The sequence below is a fragment of the Haliotis rufescens genome, unplaced genomic scaffold (assembly GCF_023055435.1).
Source record: "Haliotis rufescens isolate VD_foot unplaced genomic scaffold, xgHalRufe1.0.p SCAF_11, whole genome shotgun sequence".
NCBI lineage: Eukaryota > Metazoa > Mollusca > Gastropoda > Lepetellida > Haliotidae > Haliotis > Haliotis rufescens.
Window position 1 is genome coordinate 44,636,684 of NW_025963791.1, and position 26,547 is coordinate 44,663,230.

The 26,547-nt window shown below is 45.1% G+C and overlaps 3 protein-coding genes across 5 annotated transcripts in view; 1 reads left to right on the forward strand and 2 right to left on the reverse strand.

Moving 5' to 3' along the window:
* Positions 1 to 1,255: 1,255 nt before the first annotated feature.
* On the reverse strand, positions 1,256 to 6,913 carry LOC124122893 (para-nitrobenzyl esterase-like). Its single transcript, XM_046486080.2, has 5 exons — positions 6,755 to 6,913; positions 5,713 to 6,407; positions 5,206 to 5,524; positions 2,598 to 2,669; positions 1,256 to 1,963 (listed from the first exon to the last, which is right to left on the reverse strand). The coding sequence occupies exons 2-5, from the start codon at positions 6,388 to 6,390 to the stop codon at positions 1,386 to 1,388; spliced, it is 1,647 nt and encodes a 548-aa protein (XP_046342036.1). The 5' UTR covers positions 6,391 to 6,407; positions 6,755 to 6,913; the 3' UTR covers positions 1,256 to 1,385.
* A 3,143-nt stretch (positions 6,914 to 10,056) lies between these two features.
* On the reverse strand, positions 10,057 to 15,532 carry LOC124122887 (neurotactin-like). Its single transcript, XM_046486073.2, has 4 exons — positions 14,893 to 15,532; positions 14,467 to 14,785; positions 13,458 to 13,529; positions 10,057 to 10,929 (listed from the first exon to the last, which is right to left on the reverse strand). The coding sequence occupies exons 1-4, from the start codon at positions 15,154 to 15,156 to the stop codon at positions 10,343 to 10,345; spliced, it is 1,242 nt and encodes a 413-aa protein (XP_046342029.2). The 5' UTR covers positions 15,157 to 15,532; the 3' UTR covers positions 10,057 to 10,342.
* A 5,411-nt stretch (positions 15,533 to 20,943) lies between these two features.
* The window catches only part of LOC124122890 (protein phosphatase 1 regulatory subunit 7-like), a 51,405-nt gene continuing 45,801 nt past the window's right edge, over positions 20,944 to 26,547 (forward strand). For all 3 annotated transcript variants that reach the window (XM_048392828.1, XM_048392830.1, XM_048392829.1), the window contains exons 1-3: positions 20,944 to 21,152; positions 23,394 to 23,706; positions 23,999 to 24,088. In XM_048392828.1, coding sequence (XP_048248785.1) covers positions 21,037 to 21,152; positions 23,394 to 23,706; positions 23,999 to 24,088 — 519 coding nt within the window. In that variant the 5' untranslated portion in view covers positions 20,944 to 21,036. The remainder of the gene's footprint in view (positions 21,153 to 23,393; positions 23,707 to 23,998; positions 24,089 to 26,547) is intronic.

Genomic DNA, 26,547 nt, shown 5'->3' on the forward strand with positions numbered 1-26,547 from the left:
CGGAGTGTGCTATTTATCATGTTTTACCCACGTGGTGAAGATACAGGTGGTAAGATACTATATATCCGTACGTCACACGTTTGTCGTACAGGGTTGACCTCGTTTTATTCGTTTTGATTGGATAACCGTGACCTCTGTCACACCGGAACTACTTTTTCATTCATAGAATAATCGCGCGACGTCATTCGCTTTCTCAACTACAAAGCAGAACTAAAGGAATCTCACGAAAGCCAGAAAGTTGGGTTGGAAAGTGACATGGCGTCGCCGACCGCCTCCGTGGTCTTGTGGTAGAGCGTCCGCCCGGAGAGCGGAAGGTCCGGGGTTCGATCCCGGGCCGCGTCATACAAAAAGACGTTAAAAGATTGTACTTGTTGTTACCCTGTCTGGCGCTCGGCATTAAGGGGCTAAAACAAGGACTGGTCGGCTCGGAGTCAGTATACTGTGTCTGAGTGGGGTATTCATGTTAAACTGCGGCATGGTATCTCAGTGAGCTAGCACTATAAATCGGCATCAGTCCGGACTAGTACAAGCAGCCACACACACACATACACGTGCATGCACGTCGCTATATAAGTGCAATAATCTTGGACGCGACGTTAAACCCAATTTCACCTCACCTCACATGGCGTCGCCCTTGTCATTCGGCGATCGAGTCCGAATCAACTATCGGGAATCTGGAGAAACTTCTGAGATAATTGCTATCATTATCAAAAGTCTAATACTAGTGGGCAACTTTGGAGATATGAAATGTGAAACAATTTTGCGAGAACACTAGCCAAGCGTACAGGACCATGTAACTAATAATTATAATAAACAAACTAAAAAAAACGAGGAGGTCTAAGCTTGCCAGTTTGTTTGTTATTACTATTAGTTACATGGTCCTGTGCCAAGCGGTATCAGTTTCCATATCTGTGCTTGTGGAGTCATGTAGACCTCTGCGGCTTGGAATCTTTGGCCGTTTTGTCGCTGTGTGTACATCAGACTGGACTTCGTAACGTTATAACAGGAGAGGCCGACTGTCAACTACTTCCGACTCTAGCCGTGACGTCTCATAGACCAGGCTTAGAGTAGTTTCCATTTTGATATAGGGTACTTACTCTAGCGGACAGCCAAGAAAGGCAAGTTGGAACAGTTTGTGTAGGCAATTTTTGTTTTGCATATATGTAGTCACGCCACTGCATAAGAAACAGGTTTCAGTTGGAACTATATATATTGGCCATTGTCACTGTCCGACTGACACATCACTTACCAAGGCTCGCTAAATAATGTGTTTATTCCTAATACAGGACATTTCCCATCCCCAAACACACAAGCGTGATAACCTCTATTAATATGACGTTGTAGTTAATCATTATATTGGATTGTCACAGCCTTGACCTTGCTGGTCAGTTGATCCAGGCGTAGGAGAAGAAGCCGTTGCGGAGCAGGAAGGTGCACTGGTCTCGGTGGTAGAACTTAGTCACATTCGTTGTCGACCCCAGCAGGGCTGTGCTGATCTTCGTCGGTTTCCACGTCGTGGAGGCTGGTTCACCGGTCTTTACAAAGGCGGATATTTCTCGACGTAAGTTGGCAGTGAAGTCCAGGTCAGACTGGGAAGGTTTGGGGATCAATTTATCTATTGTTCCGAAAAAAGCTGTGGAGTCCCATCCGTGATAGGAATATCTACCGTGGCCTGGGACAGGCTGAGAGGGCCACTGCGTGACCACACATCTGTAGGTCAACGACTTGAAATAGCTGTCGGCAACATCGGCTACTACGTCAATTGGACACGTGACACGCAGGTCCGAGATCAAGTCCGACAACTGAAGTTTAGGTGTGATGTATTGTGATTCCGGGTAAAGTTGCAGTAGTTTGTTTGGAATGTCACTTCCAAACGAGGACAATTGCCGCGTGACCTCTGACCTGTATTCGTCCCACGTGGTCATGTTTAGATGGTATTTGTCTGCCTCTTGAGCCATAGTACCTGCCGCAAATACCCTCAGTGTTACATGACACACATCACCTTTTATAGGTAACACCGTTAAGATGTACCATAGTACTAGAAATAGTTCCTCGACATGGCATAATAAATAAACTCGTTAATACATTTCACATTACTCGACATACACATTTGACATGGAACGAGTGAGCGACCAAATGATATCTAAAGTGAGTGATTGCACGAGGTGTTAGGGCCAGTCAAACTTGTGGTTGACATGATGACCAACGTGCTCGGGGTTCGATACCAGCAACCACCCAGCCAAGTCAAGCTGACTGACCACGTGATCCTCTTGCTCGCCCCTTGTGACAAGCAATAGGGTGTTGAGGACATACAGTCCGGGGTCATGGTGTTGAAAGTAGACTGTATGTACAAACGCTGTACTCGGTTAACAGATCAGGTCTTCAGCAACCCATGCTTGTCGTAAAAGGTGACTAACGGGATCGGGTGGTCAGGCTCGCTGACGAGGTTGATGCATGTCATCGTATCCCATATGATGCACATATGATTTCAATCACTGGATTGACTGGCCCAGACCTGACTCGATATTTACAGACGCCGTCAGCTTAGTACGGTGTTAAAAAACAAGCAAACAAACAAACAAACAAACCAAACTCACTGAAGATAACAGGCACATCGGTACCCTGTCCTTGTTGCCAAGCATCCATTGGTGAATGAGGGATCACGTGACCTACAACATAAACATGTCACGTGACATAACCATCGTGTCACATTCGCCAGTAGGCTGCAAGGGTGGACAACTCCCACATGTATTATCTGGTAAAAGAGTAAAGTTTTTCGCCTCTTTTAATAATATACTGAGTCAAATTAAAAACTTCACATTTTTAAAAGTAATCCCATATATGATATACGACGGACAAATGTATCAGCGAAGGTAATTTTTAATCATTAATGTCCAAAGACGGATTTTAATTAACGGTGGTAACCATAATTTGTTCCAAGCACCTACGGTATTCGGTAATAACATCAACAGTTTAAATCATAAGTCCCAAGCATGAGAATCTGATGGCACACAAGTTCAGTAGCGTGTATGGCCACCATGTGCGTTGACATCTGCCACACAACGCCTCCGCATGGACCTTGTGATGCTTGTGAACACATGATTGGGAAGGCGACGCCATTGTTGCTGCAAAATGGTGCCAAGATCTTGCGAATTATGTGGTTGGTTCTGGAGAGTGCGCAGACTTCAGCCAAGAACATCGCAGACGTGTTTGATGGGATTGAGGTCGGGAGACCTTGACGGCCAGTCAATGACGTTGACTCCCGCATTCTGAAGGAAATTCCTTGTCAAAATTGCAGTGTGGGGTCTGGCATTGTCATGTTGGAAGATCAAACCGGGTCCATGTGCTGCCATAAAAGGCAGAAGTTCTGGTGCCTGTACCTGGTCGCGGTAAGCTGCAGCGTTGAGCTTGCCACGGATGACAAGAAGCCTGGAACGTGAATTGCCACAGAAAGCACCCCACACCATGACACTTCCGCTTCGAAATCTGTCAACTTCCTGTACACAACACTGGGCGTAACGTTCATGACGGCCCCTCCACACACTCGCCCTATCATCAGCAAATCGAAGATTAAATCGGGATTCATCACTGAAGACGACTTGATTCCAATTCCTCTGAGTCCATCGTAAGTGTCGCCGTGCCCACAATTGACGTTGACGTCTGTGTAATTGAGTCAGAATCGGCCCGCAGTATGGCCGTCGTGCTTGAAGGTGAGCAGTTCTCAGACGGTTTCGAACAGTTTGCGCACTCAGTCTAGCCCTAAACAGTTCATTTCTGGTTGATGTGGCCGTCAAAAATCGGTTACGGAGGTGCCGTAAGACAATCTGACGATCCTCTGCATGTGACGTCACACGTGGTCGACCTGGCTGAGGGCGATCAGCGGTGGTACCCGTTTGCTGTAGACGCGTCTGTATATCATAAACTGTCCGTCGACTACAACCCATCGTCCTTGCGACTTCAGCTACGGACGTTCCCGTCTGCAACATGCCGATGGCACGTTCACGTTGCACATTTGAAAGGCGTAGCATGACAAATGGCGTAAAGACTTTTGTTTTCTTGTGTTTTTCCTTTTTTGTTAATGACTGCTAACAAGTATGGCTGAAAACACGTGCGGTATTATGGCAACGTGACCAGTTGCACGTGAAAAAACACTTTTGCCACTATAGTGCTGTGCACATGGTTTTGATCGATTCACCTGCACAAAAACGGGTGTTATCTAAAGACAATACGTGGCCATTACTGTTTAAATACACAATAAGGGCCCACAATGATAACTGGTCAAAATGTTAAAATTTTAGGATTGTGAAGTTTTTAATTCGGTTCAGTATATTTCATCAATATCACGGCAGGGGACACATGAAAGGGGTTCACATATTGTACACATGTAGGGAACAGAATCCGCGCCTTGGCGAGCCGAGCGAACACTTTAACCACTGGGCCACCCCACTGCCCCAGAATACGTCTGGATGTTGTAAATCGTTTCTATGTAAAAAGGGGAAGTATTTATTGCTTTGAGCATAAGAGTACAGTCAACCGAAATCTGTTGAAATCCGTAGAGTTTACGAACCGGGTGTCTAGTTCGTCACGCGATTTTGATTGGACTATGCATAGACTCGTTAGTCCAGCCAAAATGTAACTCCGGAATTCCAGCCTAGTTCGGCAAGGGTGGCTTTTATAGTTAATTAACTCCCTTGCCCCGGGAAGATAGGAACAGTCTTGTGATCGTATGTAAGATTTCTGTGTATATGTGTAGTTAACCCCCAGGATGCCAGAGGGACATATATATGTCCCTCCTCTTCAACCCGTGCTCGAGTCGTGTAGAATTCAAAATACATCACCCACAAAGATTCACGTCACAGTTTTGAATACTGTTTGAAATTCCCTGTTCTGTGATATCATCCATTGTCATTTTAGGCAAAGCAAAATTACTGAAAACGACCTCTGAAAATTAGGTCCATCGTAAATGTCACCATTTGGGAAACTGAACTTTCCGCCATATTGGATAGTGTTTAGAAAATCACGTTTCACGCCAATTACAGCACGTATATTTAAAATTCAGCTACGATACATAGATCCCTGAATTCCTCATACATTCGTTCTCCTTTGTTCTTTGCGATTTATCGCGTAGCTATCTTACATATGTTACTATGTGTATATGTGCAGAAGTATACGTGCATACCCTCGACCAGTACTGTATATATTTACCGTCAACGACAGCCAGAGCACCGTCAAATCCGCCTTTAACGGGCAGGTCAGAAATGTCGGACATCGCCCAGTTTGGGTAGACTGTCCAGGGACTGGCTTTGAATATCTTCTCCACGCTCAGACTTTGAAGGCACTGAATGTCCGCGCATCCGGAAGCTGTCTGGAACACCTGATTGTCACTTGACGCATCCGACGACGTCTTGTTGAGAACAGCAGAAGCACTCATTACCCATGCGCGATGGAATAGTCCAACTGCGAGAGGGGAAGCCAAAAGAGCATAAATGCTGGTGCCCCCGGAGCTTTGTCCAAACAGTGTGACCTGAAAGGAAACATAGGGCCTAACTATATCACAAGACGGACCGTTTCAGGTCACGTGTATTTAATTGTAATACGTAATTTTATATGTACCACATAACTTTTGATAGGGATGATCGGGTATGTCATTATATTTAAATACGCACTTGACATGTTAGGAGAATCAGTTTCGTGAATCATGGAAAGCTTTACCTTGTTTGGGTCGCCCCCAAAATTCCTGATATTAGACTGAATCCACTTCAAGACCTGAATCTGGTCCATGAAACCGTAGTTCCCAGATGTCCCCGTGTCCGATGCCTTGCTGAGGAGGTCAAGGGTCATAAACCCCAATGGTCCGAGTCGATAGTTCATGCTGACGAACACAAATTGTAAATCCTTGGCTAGCTCGGGACTCGGCGAGTACCCGGGCATGCTGCCATTACCATACACGAGATCGCCGCCGTGAACCCACGCCATGACAGGCAGGTTGTCACTTACGTCTAAAGATGGCGACCAGACATTGAAATATAGACAATCTTCTTTTCCAACCCAATGTATAAAATCTGTACTATTTATGGGTTGTGCACACTGTGCCCCGAATGTAGTCGCGTCATAGGTTCCCGACCAGCAGGTGCCCGTGACGTTGCTGAGAGGTGCTGGGGCCTTCCACCGGTTCTGGTTTACAGGCGGTTCTGCGTAGGGAATTCCTTTAAACACGTTGACGCCTTGTTCCAGACTCCCCTTGACTAGACCGCACTCAGTCATCACAGTTGGACTGGTTACAGCTGTGGTCACGGATGCCCTGTGTTGCGTTAGACCCCCTGCAGATGGGGCGACCATCAACGTAAACAGTGTCAGATGCACCAACATCATCTTGATTGCATTATTCATCTGTCGTCAACGTGATGCTGCAAGAACCCCAAGAGCTAGCATCACGAGCATTGTCATATAGTGATCGAGTGAGTATTGTTTTAAACCGCTTTTAGCAATATTCCAGCAATATCACGGCGGGGGCACCCGAAAATGGGCTTTACACATTGTACCCATGTTGGGAATCCAACCCGGGTCCTCGACGTGACGAGCCGACGCTTTAGCTACTAGACTACCAAACCGCCCCGCTTTGTCATATAGACATATGTTCTTAAATACAAAGTCAATTTTACACTATCGATTCTTAAAACTTCAATTTTATAAAGTTTTAGTCGACTGTAGAATGAATTATACCGCAACACGAGCATCAAAGAACACCACCTACCTTCACTACAGGACACTGTAGACGATTGGTGTCGCCTGGGTTCCCTTGCAGTCGAGACTAAAATGAATGTAGATGTTTACCCACTTTGTGACGACATCACATATCATGTGTCCATGTTTGAAACCAGGGCATACCGCGGGGTGCTCGTTTTAAACACAAAATATGAGGAGATCCTTCTACGGGAGTTATGTTGCTAAACTTACACGCTGTCGCTGTCGGGGTAGTTGGGGATCCAGTGACAACGTCGCCCTGTCGTGGCATGCCGCGGTATGTCAACCCAGGAGTAACAGCGTGATATGGCCGTGACACAAGCTTGGTCGAGACGAGTCTGTTTACGTAGATTATCAAACATCTTTGTGTTTACCATGCCTCACATGCAAGCTAGATGAACATTACTTAGTTAGTTTCACAGATGAACATGCTATGGTTACTTGTTGGTTTCACAGATGAACATGCTATGGCTACTTGTTGGTTTCACATATAAACATGCTATGGCTACTTAGTTTTACAGATGAACATGCTATGGTTACTTGTTGGTTTCACAGATGAACATGCTATGGCTACTTGTTGGTTTCACATATAAACATGCTATGGCTACTTAGTTTCACAGATGAACATGCTATGGCTACTTGTTGGTTTCACAGATGAACATGCTATGGCTACTTAGTTTCACAGATGAACATGCTATGGTTACTTGTTGGTTTCACAGATGAACATGCTATGGCTACTTAGTTTCACAGATGAACATGCTATGGTTACTTTTTTACTTTCACAGATGAACATGCTGTGGCTACTTGTTGGTTTCACAGATGAACATGCTATGGCTACTTAGTTTTACAGATGAACATGCAATGGTTACTTGTTGGTTTCACAGATGAACATGCTATGGCTACTTAGTTTCACAGATGAACATGCTATGGACACTTGTTGGTTTCACAGATGAACATGCTATGATTACTTGTTGGTTTCACAGATGAACATGCTATGGTTACTTAGTTTCACAGATGAACATGCTATGGCTACTTCGTTTCACAGATGAACATGCTATGTCTACTTAGTTTTACAGATGAACATGCTATGGTTACTTAGTTTCAAAGATGAACATGCTATGGCTACTTAGTTTCACAGATGAACATGCTATGGCTTCTTCGTTTCACAGATGAACATGCTATGGCTACTTAGTTTTACAGATGAACATGCTATGGCTACTTAGTTTCACAGATGAACATGCTATGGCTACTTAGTTTTACAGATGAACATGCTGTGGTTACTTTGTTATAGTTTCACAGATGAACATGCTATTGTTACTTGTTGGTTTCACAGATGAACATGCTATGGCTACTTGTTGGTTTCACAGATGAACATGCTATGGCTACTTAGTTTTACAGATGAACATGCTATGGCTACTAGTTTCACAGATGAACATGCTATGGCTACTTAGTTTCACAGCTGAACATGCTATGGCTACTTGTTGGTTTCACATATAAACATGCTATGGCTACTTATTTTCACAGATGAACATGCTATGGTTACTAAGTTTTACAGATGAACATGCTATGGCTACTTAGTTTCACAGATGAACATGCTATGGCTACTTAGTTTCACAGATGAACATGCTATGGTTACTTTGTTATAGTTTCACAGATGAACATGCTCTGGTTACTTGTTGGTTTCACAGATGAACATGCTATGGCTACTTGTTGGTTTCACAGATGAACATGCTATGGCTAGTTAGTTTCACAGATGAACATGCTATGTTTACTTTTTTACTTTCACAGATGAACATGCTATGGCTACTTAGTTTCACATATGAACATGCTATGGTTACCTTTTTACTTTCACAGATGAACATGCTACGGTTTTTTGCTAAGTTTCACAGATGAACATGCTATGGTTACTTGTTGGTTTCACAGATGAACATGCTATGGCTTCTTGTTGATTTCACAGATGAACATACTATGGCTACTTATTGGTTTCACAGATGAACATGCTATGGCTACTTAGTTTCACAGATGAACATGCTATGGTTACTTGTTGGTTTCACAGATGAACATGCTATGGCTACTTGTTGGTTTCACAGATGAACATGAATGGCTACTTGTTTAGTTTCACAGATGAACATGCTATGAATAGTTAGTTTCACAGATGAACATGCTATAGTTACTTAGTTATTTTCACAGATAAACATACTTTTGTTACTTTTTTACTTTCACAGATGAACATGCTATGGTTACTTTTTTACTTTCACAGATGAACATTCTATGGTTACTTTTTTTACTTTCCCAGATGAACACGCTATGGCTACTTAGTTTCACAGATGAACATGCTATGGTTACTTAGTTTCACAGATGAACATGCTATGGTTACTTAGTTTCACAGATGAACATGCTATGGTTACTTAGTTTCACAGATGAACATGCTATGGTTACATTTTTACTTTCCCAGATGAACACGCTATTGTTACTTGCTTAGTCTCTCAGATGAACATGCTAAGGTTACTTAGTTTCACAGATGGACATGCTATGGCTACTTAGTTTCACAGATGAACATGCTATGGCTACTTAGTTTCACAGATGAACATGCTATGGTTACTTGTTGGTTTCACAGATGAACATGCTATGGCTACTTGTTGGTTTCACAGATGAACATGAATGGCTACTTGTTTAGTTTCACAGATGAACATGCTATGAATAGTTAGTTTCACAGATGAACATGCTATAGTTACTTAGTTATTTTCACAGATAAACATACTTTTGTTACTTTTTTACTTTCACAGATGAACATGCTATGGTTACTTTTTTACTTTCACAGATGAACATTCTATGGTTACTTTTTTTACTTTCCCAGATGAACACGCTATGGCTACTTAGTTTCACAGATGAACATGCTATGGTTACTTAGTTTCACAGATGAACATGCTATGGTTACTTAGTTTCACAGATGAACATGCTATGGTTACTTAGTTTCACAGATGAACATTCTATGGTTACTTAGTTTCACAGATGATCATGCGATGGTTACTTTTTTACTTTCAGATGAACATGCTATGGTTACCTAGTTTGTTTCACAGATGAACAGTACAAGATTACTTGGTCAGTTCACAAGACAGTAGCTTTGGGTGTTCACTTCGCTATAGATGAACCTCACTCGCATGGATCAAACATATATTTGGAGGAGGTTTTGTACAGATGTGAGGTCTATATGGTAAGATATCTTGTGAGACATCCCACCACACTCTACTACTGCCAAGGAATAGCATACTGACATTATGTTGGTGGTTGTAGGTAAAGGAACGAAGCATGTTGACAGAGCAATTTATTCTACCAATGGAACGGAAAGGGAATCCCGAAACTCTAAATTTGTCATGTCCAGAGAAGTTGTCCGAAGGGTTGTATTGAGAGTCATGTATTTTGCCATGCTGTGGTCCACGTGTGAGCCAAGGCGTCCGTTGTCCCAAGGGTTGTATAAAGAGTCGTGTATTTTGCCATGCTGTGGTCCGAATGTAAGTCAAGGCGTAGGTCAATGATTAGTTATCAAGGAGACATGATCAATCATTATATTGGATTGTCACAGCCTTGACCTTGGTGTTCAGTTGATCCAGGCGTAGGAGAAGAAGCCGTTCCGGAGCAGGAAGGTGCACTGGTCTCGGTGGTAGAAGTTAGTCACCGTCGTTGTCGACCCCAGCAGGGCTGTGCTGATCTTCGTCGGTTTCCACGTCGTGGAGGCTGGTTCACCGGTCTTTACAAAGGCGGATATTTCTCGACGTAAGTTGGCAGTTAAGTCCAGGTCAGACTGGGAAGGTTTGGGGATCAATTTATCTATTGTTCCGAAAAAAGCTGTGGAGTCCCATCCGTGATAGGAATATCTACCGTGGCCTGGGACACGCTGAGAGGGCCACTGCGTGACCACACATCTGTAGGTCAACGACTTGAAATAGCTGTCGGCAACATCGGCTACTACGTCAATTGGACACGTGACACGCAGGTCCGAGGTCATCTCCGAGTATTGGAGCTCTGGTGTGGTATTATGTGATTCAGGGTAGAGCTCCAACAATCTGTCTGGGATCTGACTCCCAAACGAGGCGAGTTTTCGTCTGATGGCTGACCTGTACTGGTCCCATGTCCACGAGGCTATGTCCGGCGTTGTCCACCTGTCCACTTCTTGACCAGTGGTACCTGCAATGGTAACCGAGGAAAAGATGGCTAAATCAAACATATCCCTCCTGATTTTACTGTTTGTGCATGGAACTCAGTGATGTATACTCAACAACGAAAGTTCCCGTGACACCAATATTTTAGTGTATTTTTCAAACAAGTAAAGTTTGGTTTTCAGTATTGTAGTACATGTATGGAATCAAGTCACAAAAACGCAACTGCTACAGAAAAGCATGCATTCCATGCAAAAGTTGACTTTTATGCAAGCCCCATGCATTTCACTACCCAAGAATGGGTATAAAAACATATGCATTGTTTAGCATCGTGCTGACAACAACCACTCAGAAAAACAACAAAATTACGCAATTATTCATCATTACGAAATGCCACGCTTGTCCGAAAATGAGCGTCTGCGAGCCATTGGTATGCTTGAAGCAGGATCGAGTCAACGTGATGTTGCAAGACAATTTAACGTCCACAGAAACACCATTTGGTGTTTATGGCAACGTTGGCAATAGACGAATGCAGTCAGAGACCATCCTCGGAGTGGCAGGCCACGCGTAACCAATAATCGACAAGACAACTGGATTCGAATGACTGCAAGAAGCATCCCTGGCCTTCGATGAATATCTTCACAAACCGTACGTTCTCGCCTCAGATGTGCAGGGATTGTCGCCAGAAGACCCGCCAGACGTCCCATTTTGACAGGAAACCACCGTCAAACACGTCTACAGTGGTGCAAACAGCGTCTACGCTGCACGACCATGCAGTGTGGACAAGTTCTATTCACTGATGAGTCTCGTTTTCACCTAAGCCACAGCGATGGACGGATTCGAGTGTACCGACGTCTAGGTGAACGTTACGTCAATCATGGAAGAAGATCGGGGGCGGCAGCGTTATGGTATGGGATGGGATTACAGCAAGACTGAGGACCCGTTAGATAGTGGTAGAGGGAAATCTCAAATGACAGCCCTACCGCGACGAGATCATCGGCCCTGTTGTTCTACCGTTTTTGCGTCGTCATGGCCCAGGCATTACCTTTCAACATGACAACGCCCGGCCTCATGTTGCTCGACTTGTTCAGGACAAAACAACGTGAATGTCATCCCCTGGCCGGCTCGCTCCCCTGATCTCTCACCAATCGAGCACATGTGGGATGAGATGGATCGGCGCCTTCGACGTCAACCACGTGTTCCACAGACACTCCAGAAACGTCGAAACATGCTCAAGCAGATATGGACAGATATCCCACAGGATTTTGTGCGACGCCTGGCACATTCCATGAGACGAAGATGTGTTGCTTGCATTGCAACCAGAGGTGGACACACACGCTATTGATTTGTAAATTGCCATTTTGACATGTTCATGTTATTTTTTATGAAATCACGCATTTTCTGAATTCAGTATGGCAAATTAAACCATTTGAACACTTACAGGAGTCTTTTATCTGTTGCAACCCGAAATTGTTTCAGATTTGGTAAAAAAACATAACTTTGCATTAAATCTTATTCAATGTCACAGGAACTTTTGTTGTTCAGTTTATGATCGTAAAGAGTGAGGGAGTATGGTTAAACACCGCTTTTAGCAATATTCCAGCTATGTCATGGTGGGGTACACCAGAATTTGGCTGCGCACATTGTACCCATATGGGGAATCGAACCCGGGTCTTCGGCGTGACGAGCGAACGTTTTAACCACAAGGCTACCCCACCGCTCCTGATCGTAAAGAAGTAAAAAAGAGTTGAGGAAGAGAATTCATGGATGTCAATTTCTTTATTATGAGGTACACAACGTTTCGGAGTATGTACTTACTCCTTCGCCAGGTAAATAAATTGTATAAAGCAGAGAACATATATATGTACCTGTAAGAACAACAAAAGTAATAAGATAACAAAGGTGCAAACTTAACAAGGGAAGCTAACAGTTAATGGCGCTGATAGGTGATAGCGTTGGACAACTGGAAGCCAGGATTACAAGATACTAGTAGTTGCCAGGTGGCGAAGACGTGTGCAGTCCATCCACCTCTGAGTCGCTCACAAATGAGGAAACAGAGAGGAAACGGACTCCTCGGGACTTTATTGAAGACGCGCCGTTTTCCCTCTGTTATACTTTCTGAGTATGTTTGTTTGTTGCTTAAAACACCCAGCAATATTCCAGCTATATGACGGCGGTCTTTAAATAATCCTGTCTGGATTAGACAATCCAGTGATTGACATCATGAGCATCGATCCACGCAACTGGGATAAGATGACATGCATCAACCAAGTCATCGAGCCTGACCACCCGATCCCGCAGGTCGCCTCTTACGACAAGCAGAGTTGCCACTAACGGAAAGCATGGATGGCTGAAGACCTATTCTGTACCCGGATTTTCACGGGTCTACTGAGTATGAGTGCGTATAGTTTTACGTCGCTTTTATTAATATCACGGCTGGGAACATCATAAATGGGCTTCACACATTGCACCCATATGGGGAATCGAACCCGAGTCATCGGCGTGACGAGCGAACGCTTCAGCCACTAGGCTACCCCGCCGCCATGTTATACTTACTGAAGATGACGGGGACATCGTTCCCCTGGCCTTTCTCCCAGGCCGTTAGAGGTGCGATGGGGATCACGTGACCTGCAATGACAAAGGAAGAATGACGTGACTGCCTGGTCTATCCACGTGTGAGGTGATGGTGTTGGCAGGTGTGGTCTGTACGATGGGTGTATAATAACTTACAACATATCACGGAACTAGCTGAGTCGTATCAATGAAACAAACGCATTATGTATCATGCATTCAGTGGGGAGAGGGGCACAAACCGAATGTGGAATAGAAAGGAAGACAGGGCTAATGTGGAATGGAGAGAGGGAGACAGGGCTAATGTGGAATGGAGAGAGGGAGACAGGGCTAATGTGGAATGGTGAGAGGGAGACAGGGCTAATGTGGAATGGAGAGAGGGAGACAGGGCTAATGTGGAATGGAGGGAGGGAGACAGGGCTAATGTGGAATAGAAAGGAAGACAGGGCTAATGTGGAATGGAGAGAGGGAGACAGGGCTAATGTGGAATGGAGAGAGGGAGACAGGGCTAATGTGGAATGGAGAGAGGGAGACAGGGCTAATGTGGAATGGAGGGAGGGAGACAGGGCTAATGTGGAATGGAGAGAGGGAGACAGGGCTAATGTGGAATGGAGAGAGGGAGACAGGGCTAATGTGGAATGGAGAGAGGGAGACAGGGCTAATGTGGAATGGAGAGAGGGAGACAGGGCTAATGTGGAATGGAGAGAGGGAGACAGGGCTAATGTGGAATGGAGAGAGGGAGACAGGGCTAATGTGGAATGGAGAGAGGGAGACAGGGCTAATGTGGAATGGAGAGAGGGAGACAGGGCTAATGTGGAATGGAGAGAGGGAGACAGGGCTAATGTGGAATGGAGAGGGGGTGGGTCGGGGTGCAGACCTAATGTGGAATGGAGAGAGAGGGAGAGAGAGAGAGAGAGAGAGAGAGACGGGGTGGGGTGCAGACCAAATGTGGAATAGAGAGAGAGGCAGACATCTTTACTAGGCATCCACATACCATCAACAACAGCCAGAGCACCATCAAACACCCTTCTAGAGGGGAGGTCTGTATTGTCCGTCATAGCCCACGTCGGGTAGACTGTCCAAGGGCTAGCCTGCATCACATCTTCAACGCTTAGACCTAGGAGGCACTGAATGTCTGTGCATCCGGAAGTCTTCAGGACTTCTAGATTATCACGTGACGCCTCTGATGACGTCTTGTTCAGGATGGCGGAAGCACTCATTACCCATGCGCGATGGAACAGTCCTTTTGCTGGGAGGGAAGCTAAAAGACCGAAGACACTGGTGCCACCGGAGCTGTGGCCAAACAGGGTAACCTGAAATACAAGAACCTTGTTGCTAATTGCCAAAGTGAACTGAGATATTCGGGTCATTACATACCAGTTAACCGGGTGGGAATCATATCTTCAGTCACAGAATTTACCTTGTTTGGGTCACCCCCAAAATTCCTGATATTAGACTGAATCCACTTCAAGACCTGAATCTGGTCCATGAAACCGTAGTTCCCAGATGTCCCCGTGTCGGATGCCTTGCTGAGGAGGTCAAGGGTCATAAACCCCAATGGTCCGAGTCGAAAGTTCATGCTGACGAACACAAATTGTAAATCCTTGGCTAGCTCTGGATTCGGCGAGTACCCACTTATACTACCATTACCAAACACGAGATTGCCGCCGTGGAACCACACCATGACAGGCAGGCTGTCACTTACGTCTAAAGATGGCGACCAGACGTTGAGATATAGACAGTCTTCACTTCCAAGCGATTGGTTGTAATTATCAAAGCTAAATGGCTGCACACACTGTGCCCCGAATGTAGTCGCGTCATAGGTTCCCGACCAGCAGGTGCCCGTGACGTTGCTGAGGGGTGCTGGGGCCTTCCACCGGTTCTGGTTTACAGGCGGTTCAGACTCCCCTTGACTAGACCGCACTCAGTCATCACAGTTGGACTGGTTACAGCTGTGGCCAGGGATCTCCCCATCTGTTGTATGCTATCGGTCCCTCGAAGGAAAACTAAAGTCAATATTGTTATTGGTGCAAGTGTCGCAGCCATTGGTTTCATGGAATACATGGACACTATGTTTACAGTCCAAGTGTTCACGAAGCCTTTTACAACAATGACAATTTAAAATATAGCTGCAAAGCAGCAATGGCGGGCTCCAAGCTATACTGTGCACAAACGTCCATGTTCGAAGCCTCAAAGGGTTTCCTTGTACCAAATCCGTGAAATGTAGGCACCACTTGTAGGGTATCGCCGCTACGAAATTGTCGTGTGCCGGAGTATCCAAGTCTGTTCTTAACCCATTTTCCGACCTCGGACATGTTCGAAACCATTTAAGGTTTGCTTGTACCAATTCCTTAAAGAAATAGTCATCGGAAATCGCCTCAATGAAATTGGCGTGCTCAAGGGGTGTCCCAAATGTTAATCAAATATTAACACCAAAGGTGTTACTTTTAGCATGCAACCAAGAACAAACAATAAGATGCATATGGCACACTAACTTCATGAAAACTTTCAATAGTTTCTGTGGAGAACCTTACAAGATGTGATCTTCAAAGTAAAGTTTTGGTGAAAAAAATGATCAAAATCAAAATCCAATAGGTCCGCCGCTATAAAAGATGTCCAAAATCGGCTAACAGAGTTTGATGTGCTATGTAAGGAGACCATTCTCAGAAAGTTTGAAACATTTCATGCAATGGATTCAGAAGAGTATGCATTTAAAAACAGGTACCCAAATGACACTGTGAAAACCTTGAATCCAATATGGCTGCCAAACCACGTGACCAATGACCAAAGTCAAAGAACATCAAATGTCAAGCACCAAAAGCAGCAGACACATCTTAAGTTTGAAAGTAATTGGACAAGCGGTTGCGAAGCAATAGGGCTAAATATAGCTTTAAAAATTGCTTATTTTTCGGTTATCTGCCCTTGGTCTTTGGGCCTACGGCCTTGGAGTTTGTGTGGTATCTGGTACATATGTATCTGGATACACATACAAAATTTGAACGGAATCGAGACAGTGGTTATTATGCTAGCTCTGGTACAAAAATCGGCTGAATAATAATAATATTAAATCGAACGATAGCACTGGGACTCTTCAGCTTTTCGGCTTGGTGACTCTTTAACAGGCTGTAACTTCTTTATCAGTTGAGCTCTAGTCAAATGGATGAGCGTTCTGAGTTCGTCGGGGCCCCGGGTTTATGTCGTATTGCTGAGATAAAGTGCTAAACCTGATTTTTCGACCTCGTCCATGTTCGAATCCTCAGATGGTTTGCCTGTACCAACGCCGTCAAATGTAATGAACTGCTTGTGAGACATCACCACATATGTCCCAGTGTGTTCTTAACCCATGTTTGACTTCGACCATGTTCGAATCCTCAAATGGTTTGCCTGTACCAACGCCGTCAAATGTAATGAACTGCTTGTGAGACATCACCACATATGTCCCAGTGTGTTCTTAACCCATGTTTGACTTCGACCATGTTCGAATCCTCAAATGGTTTGCCTGTACCAACGCCGTCAAATGTAATGATCTGCTTGTGAGACATCACCACATATGTCCCAGTGTGTTCTTAACCCATGTTTGACTTCGACCATGTTCGAATCCTCAAATGGTTTGCCTGTACCAACGCCGTCAAACGTAATGAACTGCTTGTGAGACATCACCACATATGTCCCAGTGTGTTCTTAACCCATGTTTGACTTCGACCATGTTCGAATCCTCAAATGGTTTGCCTGTACCAACGCCGTCAAATGTAATGAACTGCTTGTGAGACATCACCACATATGTCCCCGTGTGTTCTTAACCCATGTTTGACTTCGACCATGTTCGAATCCTCAAATGGTTTGCCTGTACCAACGCCGTCAAATGTAATGAACTGCTTGTGAGACATCACCACATATGTCCCAGTGTGTTCTTAACCCATGTTTGACTTCGACCATGTTCGAATCCTCAAATGGTTTGCCTGTACCAACGCCGTCAAATGTAATGATCTGCTTGTGAGACATCACCACATATGTCCCAGTGTGTTCTTAACCCATGTTTGACTTCGACCATGTTCGAATCCTCAAATGGTTTGCCTGTACCAACGCCGTCAAATGTAATGAACTGCTTGTGAGACATCACCACATATGTCCCAGTGTGTTCTTAACCCATGTTTGACTTCGACCATGTTCGAATCCGCATATGGTTTGCTTGTACCAACTCATGCAAAAGATAGTCACCGTTTGCAGGACATCACCGCTACGAAATTGGTGTGTGCCAGAGTTAGCCAGTGTTTTCTAAACCCATTTACCACCAAGACAATGTTCGAATCCCGATAAGCGCCTCTTCAGACAAGCATGGGTTGCTGAAGACCAATTCTAACCCTCATCTTCAAGGTTAGTATACATATTGCAAAAGACACTTGACGGTTCGAAGGGAAATAACCCTAAGTTTTCTGAGCGATGTATTCGGTATTTTGTCAATATTACCACCAAGTGGTGTTACTTTTAGCATGCAACCAAGAACAAAATATCATGTACATATGTCCGACTAACTTCATGTGAACTTTCAATGGTTTCTGTGGAGAACCTTACAAGATATGATCTTTGTATAAAGTAAAAATTCGGTGAAAGAAATCATCAAAATCAAAATCCAGTAGCGCCGTCACCAAGAAAGATATCAAAAAACGGCTATGGCAATTTGTTGTGTTCTGTATGGAGACAATTCTCAGAAAGATTGAAAGCATTTCATGCAGTGGATTCAGAGGAGATAGTATTTGAAGACAGGTACCCAAAAAACCCTGTGAAAACCTTAAATCCAATATGGCCACAACTAAAAAAGATATCCAAAAACGGCTATGGCTATTTGTTGTGTTCTGTATGGAGACAATTCTCAGAAAGTTTGAAAGCATTTCATGCAGTGGATTCAGAGGAGATAGTATTTGAAGACAGGTACCCCCAAAACCCTGTGAAAACCTTAAATCCAATATGGCTGCCAAACCATGTGACCAATGACCAAAGTCAAAGAACAAACAATGTCAAAAAACTGAAGCAGCAGATACATACAACGTTTGAAAGTAAACGGACAAACGGTTGTGGAGCAGCAGGGCAAAATATATCGTCCAAAAATACTTGTTTTTCAGTTATCTGCCCTTGTCCTTTGGGCCTATGGACTTGAGTTTTTGGGGGAATCTAGTACTCAAAGGTCTCCATACACACACAAAATTTGAACAAAATCTGGCCAGTGTTTATTTTGCTAGCGCTGGTACAAAAATCGGCGGAATAATAAATAATAATAAATAATAAATCGAACGATTACAATAGGGCTTCCAGCCTTTCGGCTTGGAGCCCTAAAAAACAGAAAAATGAAAGATCTTGCTCTTGCACAACGACTTGCCAAACCGAATACCTCTCTTGTGTGATAGCCTGTGTCAGTGTTGGCTGGGCTGACTTGGCTTCGTTCCGGCGCTGCTAGGATATGTGGTTGAATAGAAGTAGTCTCGGCTTTCCTTCAACTAATGTACAAGAAGGTTTAACAGATAATCAAATACGTACTGTATATCTTTTGTCAATATTTATGAGTATGCTAATGCAGTTTCTTATATAACTGGCTTGTAAATGCTTGTTGTCCATATCGTTGAAAAAATTGTAAATGTGGATGAAAATTCTATGTATTTTGTCAATATGTATGTAAGAACTGTCTATTGTACATGATGAAAAAGAATGTGTATTTGTAATGACACATTAGCCCTGTCTCCCTCTCTCTATTCCACATTAGCCCTGTCTCCCTCTCTCCATTCCACATTAGCCCTGTCTCCCTCTCTCCATTCCACATTAGCCCTGTCTCCCTCTCTCCATTTCACATTAGCCCTGTCTCCCTCTCTCCATTCCACATTAGCCCTGTCTCCCTCTCTCCATTCCACATTAGCCCTGTCTCCCTCTCTCCATTCCACATTAGCCCTGTCTCCCTCTCTCCATTCCACATTAGCCCTGTCTCCCTCTCTCCATTCCACATTAGCCCTGTCTCCCTCTCACCATTCCACATTAGCCCTGTCTCCCTCTCTCCATTCCACATTAGCCCTGTCTCCCTCTCTCCATTCCACATTAGCCCTGTCTTCCTTTCTATTCCACATTAGGTTTGTGCCCCTCTCTCCACTGAATGCATGATACATAATGCGTTTGTTTCATTGATACGACTCAGCTAGTACCGTGATATGTTGTAAGTTATTATACACCCATCGTACAGACCACACCTGCCAACACCATCACCTCACACGTGGATAGACCAGGCAGTCACGTCATTCTTCCTTTGTCATTGCAGGTCACGTGATCCCCCTCGCACCTCTAACGGCCTGGGAGAAAGGCCAGGGGAACGATGTCCCCGTCATCTTCAGTAAGTATAACATGGCGGCGGGGTAGCCTAGTGGCTGAAGCGTTCGCTCGTCACGCCGATGACTCGGGTTCGATTCCCCATATGGGTGCAATGTGTGAAGCCCATTTATGATGTTCCCCGCCGTGATATTAATAAAAGCGACGTAAAACTATACGCACTCATACTCAGTAGACCCGTGAAAATCCGGGTACAGAATAGGTCTTCAGCCACCCATGCTTTCCGTTAGTGGCAACTCTGCTTGTCGTAAGAGGCGACCTGCGGGATCGGGTGCTCAGGCTCCATGACTTGGTTGATGCATGTCATCTTATCCCAGTTGCGTGGATCGATGCTCATGATGTCAATCACTCAACTGTCTGGTCCAGACAGGATTATTTAAAGACCGCCGTCATATAGCTGGAATATTGCTGAGTGCGGCGTTAGCCAACAAACAAACAAACAAACAAACAAACAAACACTGATGGACTGGCTTGTGTTCAGCACAGCGCAATCTGCACGAATTAGATAACAACACTGATGGTTAGACATACTGTCTGCGACTCAGAGAGCAATGTCGCCCTACCTGGAGATAACTGCATCACTGACTGATATCATTGTTCACCATGCCGCGAGACTCTACATGCCGCGACACTCGAGGTGGAGACAGTGTTATACCAAGTTCACTGTGAAGGATAATTCTTGTGTGTTTGTTAAAAAACAACATTTTACCGTTTAACTGTCTCCCTTCAGATGTCATTATTAATTGTGTTTTGTGTTATGCATCTGGTTGAAATTTAAGGGACAACTGGATTTTTGTAGTGAGTTAACTCCCTTGCCTCGGGAAGATGTTCATATATTGCCATTATTTATATTTTGTGTTACTGACAAATATGGTTGAAGTAAAGCGGATGACAATATTAATACTGTTTCATGAACTGTATACATGAATGGTTTACCCTTACTCTATAATGTAGAAGTAACATGAATTAAAACAATCTTTATCTACGTATCGATTTCAGAATTAACAAATATCTATCACTATCGTCTGTTTCGCCCATTTGACAATTACTTGAGTAAACACAAGATACACTTTTAACGGTCTGAATTACTCTTGGTAGAGTTATGTCCCTTGTTGGAATTCCAAGATGGCTTCCTAGCACCGCGTAAACAAAAACGAATACTGTAAACTCGGAATGTGTTTTCAAAGATGATAGTACCATGAATAAGAACTTGAAAGCACGGGTTGCTGGATCTTTGACAAATACAATCGGGCGACAGGTCGGGGTTCTGCCTGTTGATCCAAGACCACGTGCGACAAGGAAAGCTCCATCGAGGTGAGCAAAACTGAGTACTGATCGCCACTGCTATAGCCTAGTTAGTACTAGTCTGAATACTCTTGACTAAACCAAAGTCTGACTGGTATCGCCTCCACTTGATAAAAATGCCAATCCATAATAGTAGTAGACATAGAAAGAAAGTTTAAGGAAGAACATTAAGATATCTGAAATGCTGTTTCAGTGAGTCGGGCCATGTAACGTACGTTAACAACTAGGCTACTGAGTGTCGCCAGGGTACACGTGCAGGGCGTGACTGAACCGAAACATGGTGATGGTGAGGAGGGATCCTCTGCATTATTTTTATAATTATTGCATGACGTCCCATGTCTTTTTAAGTGTAAAGATTGGGTGATTTTATGACACTTCATTAGACATGATTTTTCTCTCACTCCAGGTAGATCACAGTAGTCTGAAAATAACCGAGTCTTGACCAGTCAGTGCGGTGGATTATGGAATTAACAATGATCCACAATGTCAGAGAACAATGACACAGTTAGCTGGGTCCCACGTAGTAAATCAGCCTTATGTTTATTGTTTAGTGTGGTCAGTGCTTACATGTAAGATGCTTGAAGTATGTGCTGCCCGGAGAGGGACTAGTTGGTTTAGACTCTCATCATATCAGAGGTATGTCTGCCAGCTCCAACACCAGACTTACCACTGTGCTTCAGTTCCAGTGATCACTCACATGTACGTCTGTAAACACTATTTACAGTAAAAAGCTTGCAACCTTGGGGTATCGTGGTACTTGTTATGTACGCTAAACGGAACAAAATGCACCCACTAACCTTTATGATTATTTGTGTTCTAACAATGCATATTTTATTGATAAAAGTTCATTGTTTACATTAGTAGTGCCGAGTAAAAGCTCGGCCTCTCGCTCAGTTTGACAAGGGAGAGAACTCCATTGTATTGCGGCACAGGGAAAAGTTGTGTATGAAGGTGTGAATTGAACAAAAACGGGACATAATTCTACCAACCACTTAGTATGATGATGCCGTACTTCAGTGATTTGTCCAGACAAGTGTAAAGACAGCACAAGTAAAATTCTAAATGTGTTATCAGTAATAAGTATTGCATATTTACCGAAAAGTAAGAGAAATATAAAATAAAAAAATCAACAACAAAATATCAGAAATGAATTGGATGCCAAAATTTAAAAAAAAAGAAGGGAAAAATGTTAAAAGTCAACAATAAATAAAAAAAAAGCACTCCTGGTATGCCCAAAGTATATATCTATCTTTTGGTGTGAGGTGAGGTGAAATTGGGTTTAACGTCGCGTCCAAGATTATTGCACTTATATAGCGACGTGCATGCACGTGTATGTGTGTGTGTGGCTGCTTGTACTAGTCCGGACTGATGCCGATTTATAGTGCTAGCTCACTGAGATACCATGCCGCAGTTTAACATGAATACCCCACTCAGACACAGTATACTGACTCCGAGCCGACCAGTCCTTGTTTTAGCCCCTTAATGCCGAGCGCCAGACAGGGTAACAACAAGTACAATCTTTTAACGTCTTTTTGTATGACGCGGCCCGGGATCGAACCCTGGACCTTCCGCTCTCCGGGCAGACGCTCTACCACAAGACCACGGAGGCGGTCCTATCTTTTGGCTACTAGTGCAGAACATATTTCTAAGTATGGCATTATGGCCCTTATGATCTCCTAATAGATTATCAACACAGAGCGGGGGAAAAATTAGTGGACTATGTAACTTCTGTTATCTTATTAGTCGCTATGAATATGCAGATGATCTAGGTCAGGTCGATAGAGAAAATTTCCTAGGGAAACTGCGGGTTATATCGTTGGCCATTGATAGATAGAGGTAAGGCAATAGTAAAACGATGCCTGAAGTAAGTATCAACGCGTTAATGGCTCCTTACTTACAGCAGACAGAACTTTCCGAGGAAATTAAAATTGTTTGCGAAGCGAGCACTTCCTGGTTTCTGATTTGCATTAAAAGACGGTTGCTAAGAGGCGTGTCCCGTCTGAACTACCGGAAATCACAAATGCAGCGTTAAGATGAAGGCTGCAGTACCATGAGGTCAGAGTATACTGACCAATGCTTACAAGAAAAATTGAAATAATTTTCAAGTTGGATGTTTTATGAGAATTGATCTTTCAACATTCTGCTTCCTGTGAACTCCAGTGCATGATGAATGTTCATATACATGATATTTAACTAGTTTTCAATACCTTTTTTTACTCTAGTTATAAAGTTTACTTATTCGTTTTGCAGTGGTGGAGGAGTTGTCAGGAGAGCAGGATCAGGAACATCAGTTGCAAGCAGACAGCCACTGTCACGCACTTCATCCCTGACCTCCACTAACCTTGATTTTTCTGATGCTGAGGATGGAGATCCCAAGTTATCAAGTAATACTAATTCAAGACAGGGATCTTCAAGATCTATGTCTTCCCGTCTTGGGTCATCAAGAAGTAGGTCTTCATGTATTGGGTCATCACGGAGGGGCTCTTCTCGCACGAGGTCACACGCATCTGAAGAAGAGGAAAAAGATGATCGCCCCAAAAAGACAGTAGAACCTGAAGAAATTGTAAGTATTCTAGCACCCATCTGGCAAATTGTTTTTGATAATTTCTATCCTTATGAGTTTTAAATGATGTCTTGAATATGCTATAAAATAAGACTCAGTAGAAGTTTTTAAAAGTCTTTTATTGGCATTTAGAAGTTGGTAGTGTAAACACTATAAACAATGTGTGGATGACAACTTTTTTATCATTTTTTTGTGATGCTACAGGGCCAGTTGTTACCATTTTGTTATGTTCAGTTTCACATGTAAATTGAAGTGTAAGCTGTCAGTCACATTGTTGTGTCTATTTCACCAGTTGGAGCAGTGCCAGGAGCGAGACTACAACCGAGTGTATGAGATCAATTTGCATGGGGAGGGCTTGACCCATGTTGCTGACCTGGAGAAGGTACACAGCACACACCAGCAGTCAGACAGCACACACCAGCAGTCAGGCAGCACACACCAGGAGTCAGACAGCACACACCAGCAGTCAGACAGCACACACCAGCAGTCAGGCAGCACACACCATCAGTCAGACAGCAAACACCAGCAGTCAGGCAGCACACACCAGCATTCAGACAGCACACACCAGCAGTCAGGCAGCACACACCAGCAGTCAGACAGCACACACCAGCATTCAGGCAGCACACACCAGCAGTCAGGCAGCACACACCAGCAGTCAGACAGCACACACCAGCATTCAGGCAGCACACACCAGCAGTCAGGCAGCACACACCAGCAGTCAGACAGCAAACACCAGCAGTCAGACAGCACACACCAGCAGTCAGACAGCACACACCAGCAGTCAGGCAGCACACAGTCAGACAGCACACACCAGCAGTCAGACAGCACACACCAGCAGTCAGGCAGCACACACCAGCAGTCAGGCAGCACACACCAGCAGTCAGACAGCAAACACCAGCAGTCAGGCAGCACACACCAGCAGTCAGACAGCACACACCAGCATTCAGGCAGCACACACCAGCAGTCAGGCAGCACACACCATCAGTCAGACAGCACACACCAGCAGTCAGGCAGCACACAGTCAGACAGCACACACCAGCAGTCAGGCAGCACACACCAGCAGTCAGACAGCACACACCAGCATTCAGGCAGCATACACCAGCAGTCAGGCAGCACACACCATCAGTCAGACAGCACACAGTCAGACAGCACACACCAGCAGTCAGGCAGCACACACCAGCAGTCAGGCAGCACACACCAGCATTCAGACAGCACACACCAGCAGTCAGACAGCACACAGTCAGACAGCACACACCAGCATTAAGGCAGCACACACCAGCAGTCAGGCAGCACACACCAGCAGTCAGACAGCAAACACCAGCAGTCAGACAGCACACACCAGCAGTCAGACAGCACACACCAGCAGTCAGGCAGCACACACCAGCATTCAGACAGCACACACCAGCAGTCAGGCAGCACACAGTCAGACAGCACACACCAGCATTAAGGCAGCACACACCAGCAGTCAGGCAGCACACACCAGCAGTCAGACAGCAAACACCAGCAGTCAGACAGCACACACCAGCAGTCAGACAGCACACACCAGCAGTCAGGCAGCACACAGTCAGACAGCACACACCAGCAGTCAGACAGCACACACCAGCATTCAGGCAACACACACCAGCAGTCAGGCAGCACACACCAGCTGTCAGACAGCAAACACCAGCAGTCAGGCAGCACACACCAGCATTCAGACAGCACACACCAGCATTCAGGCAGCACACACCAGCAGTCAGGCAGCACACACCATCAGTCAGACAGCACACACCAGCAGTCAGGCAGCACACAGTCAGACAGCACACACCAGCAGTCAGGCAGCACACACCAGCAGTCAGACAGCACACACCAGCATTCAGGCAGCACACACCAGCAGTCAGACAGCACACACCAGCAGTCAGGCAGCACACACCATCAGTCAGACAGCACACACCAGCATTCAGGCAGCAAACACCAGCAGTCAGACAGCACACACCATCAGTCAGACAGCACACACAAGCGGTCAGGCAGCACACACCAGCATTCAGGCAGCACACACCAGCAGTCAGGCAGCACACACCAGCAGTCAGACAGCACACACCAGCATTCAGGCAGCACACACCAGCAGTCAGGCAGCACACACCAGCAGTCAGGCAGCACACACCAGCAGTCAGACAGCACACACCAGCAGTCAGGCAGCACACACCAGCAGTCAGACAGCACACACCAGCAGTCAGACAGCACACACCAGCAGTCAGGCAGCACACAGTCAGACAGCACACACCAGCAGTCAGGCAACACACACCAGCATTCAGACAGCACACACCAGCATTCAGGCAGCACACACCAGCAGTCAGGCAGCACACACCAGCAGTCAGACAGCACACACCAGCAGTCAGGCAGCACACACCAGCAGTCAGGCAGCACACACCAACAGTCAGACAGCACACACCAGCAGTCAGGCAGCACACACCAGCAGTCAGGCAGCACACACCAGCAGTCAGACAGCACACACCAGCAGTCAGGCAGCACACACCAACAGTCAGACAGCACAAACCAGCAGTCAGGCAGCACACACCAGCAGTCAGGCAGCACACACCAGCAGTCAGACAGCACACACCAGCAGTCAGACAGCACACACCAGCAGTCAGGCAACACACACCAGCAGTCAGGCAGCACACACCAGCAGTCAGACAGCACACACCAGCAGTCAGACAGCACACACCAGCAGTCAGGCAGCACACACCAGCAGTCAGACACCACACACCAGCAGTCAGACAGCACACACCAGCAGTCAGGCAACACACACCAGCAGTCAGGCAGCACACACCAGCAGTCAGACAGCACACACCAGCAGTCAGGCAG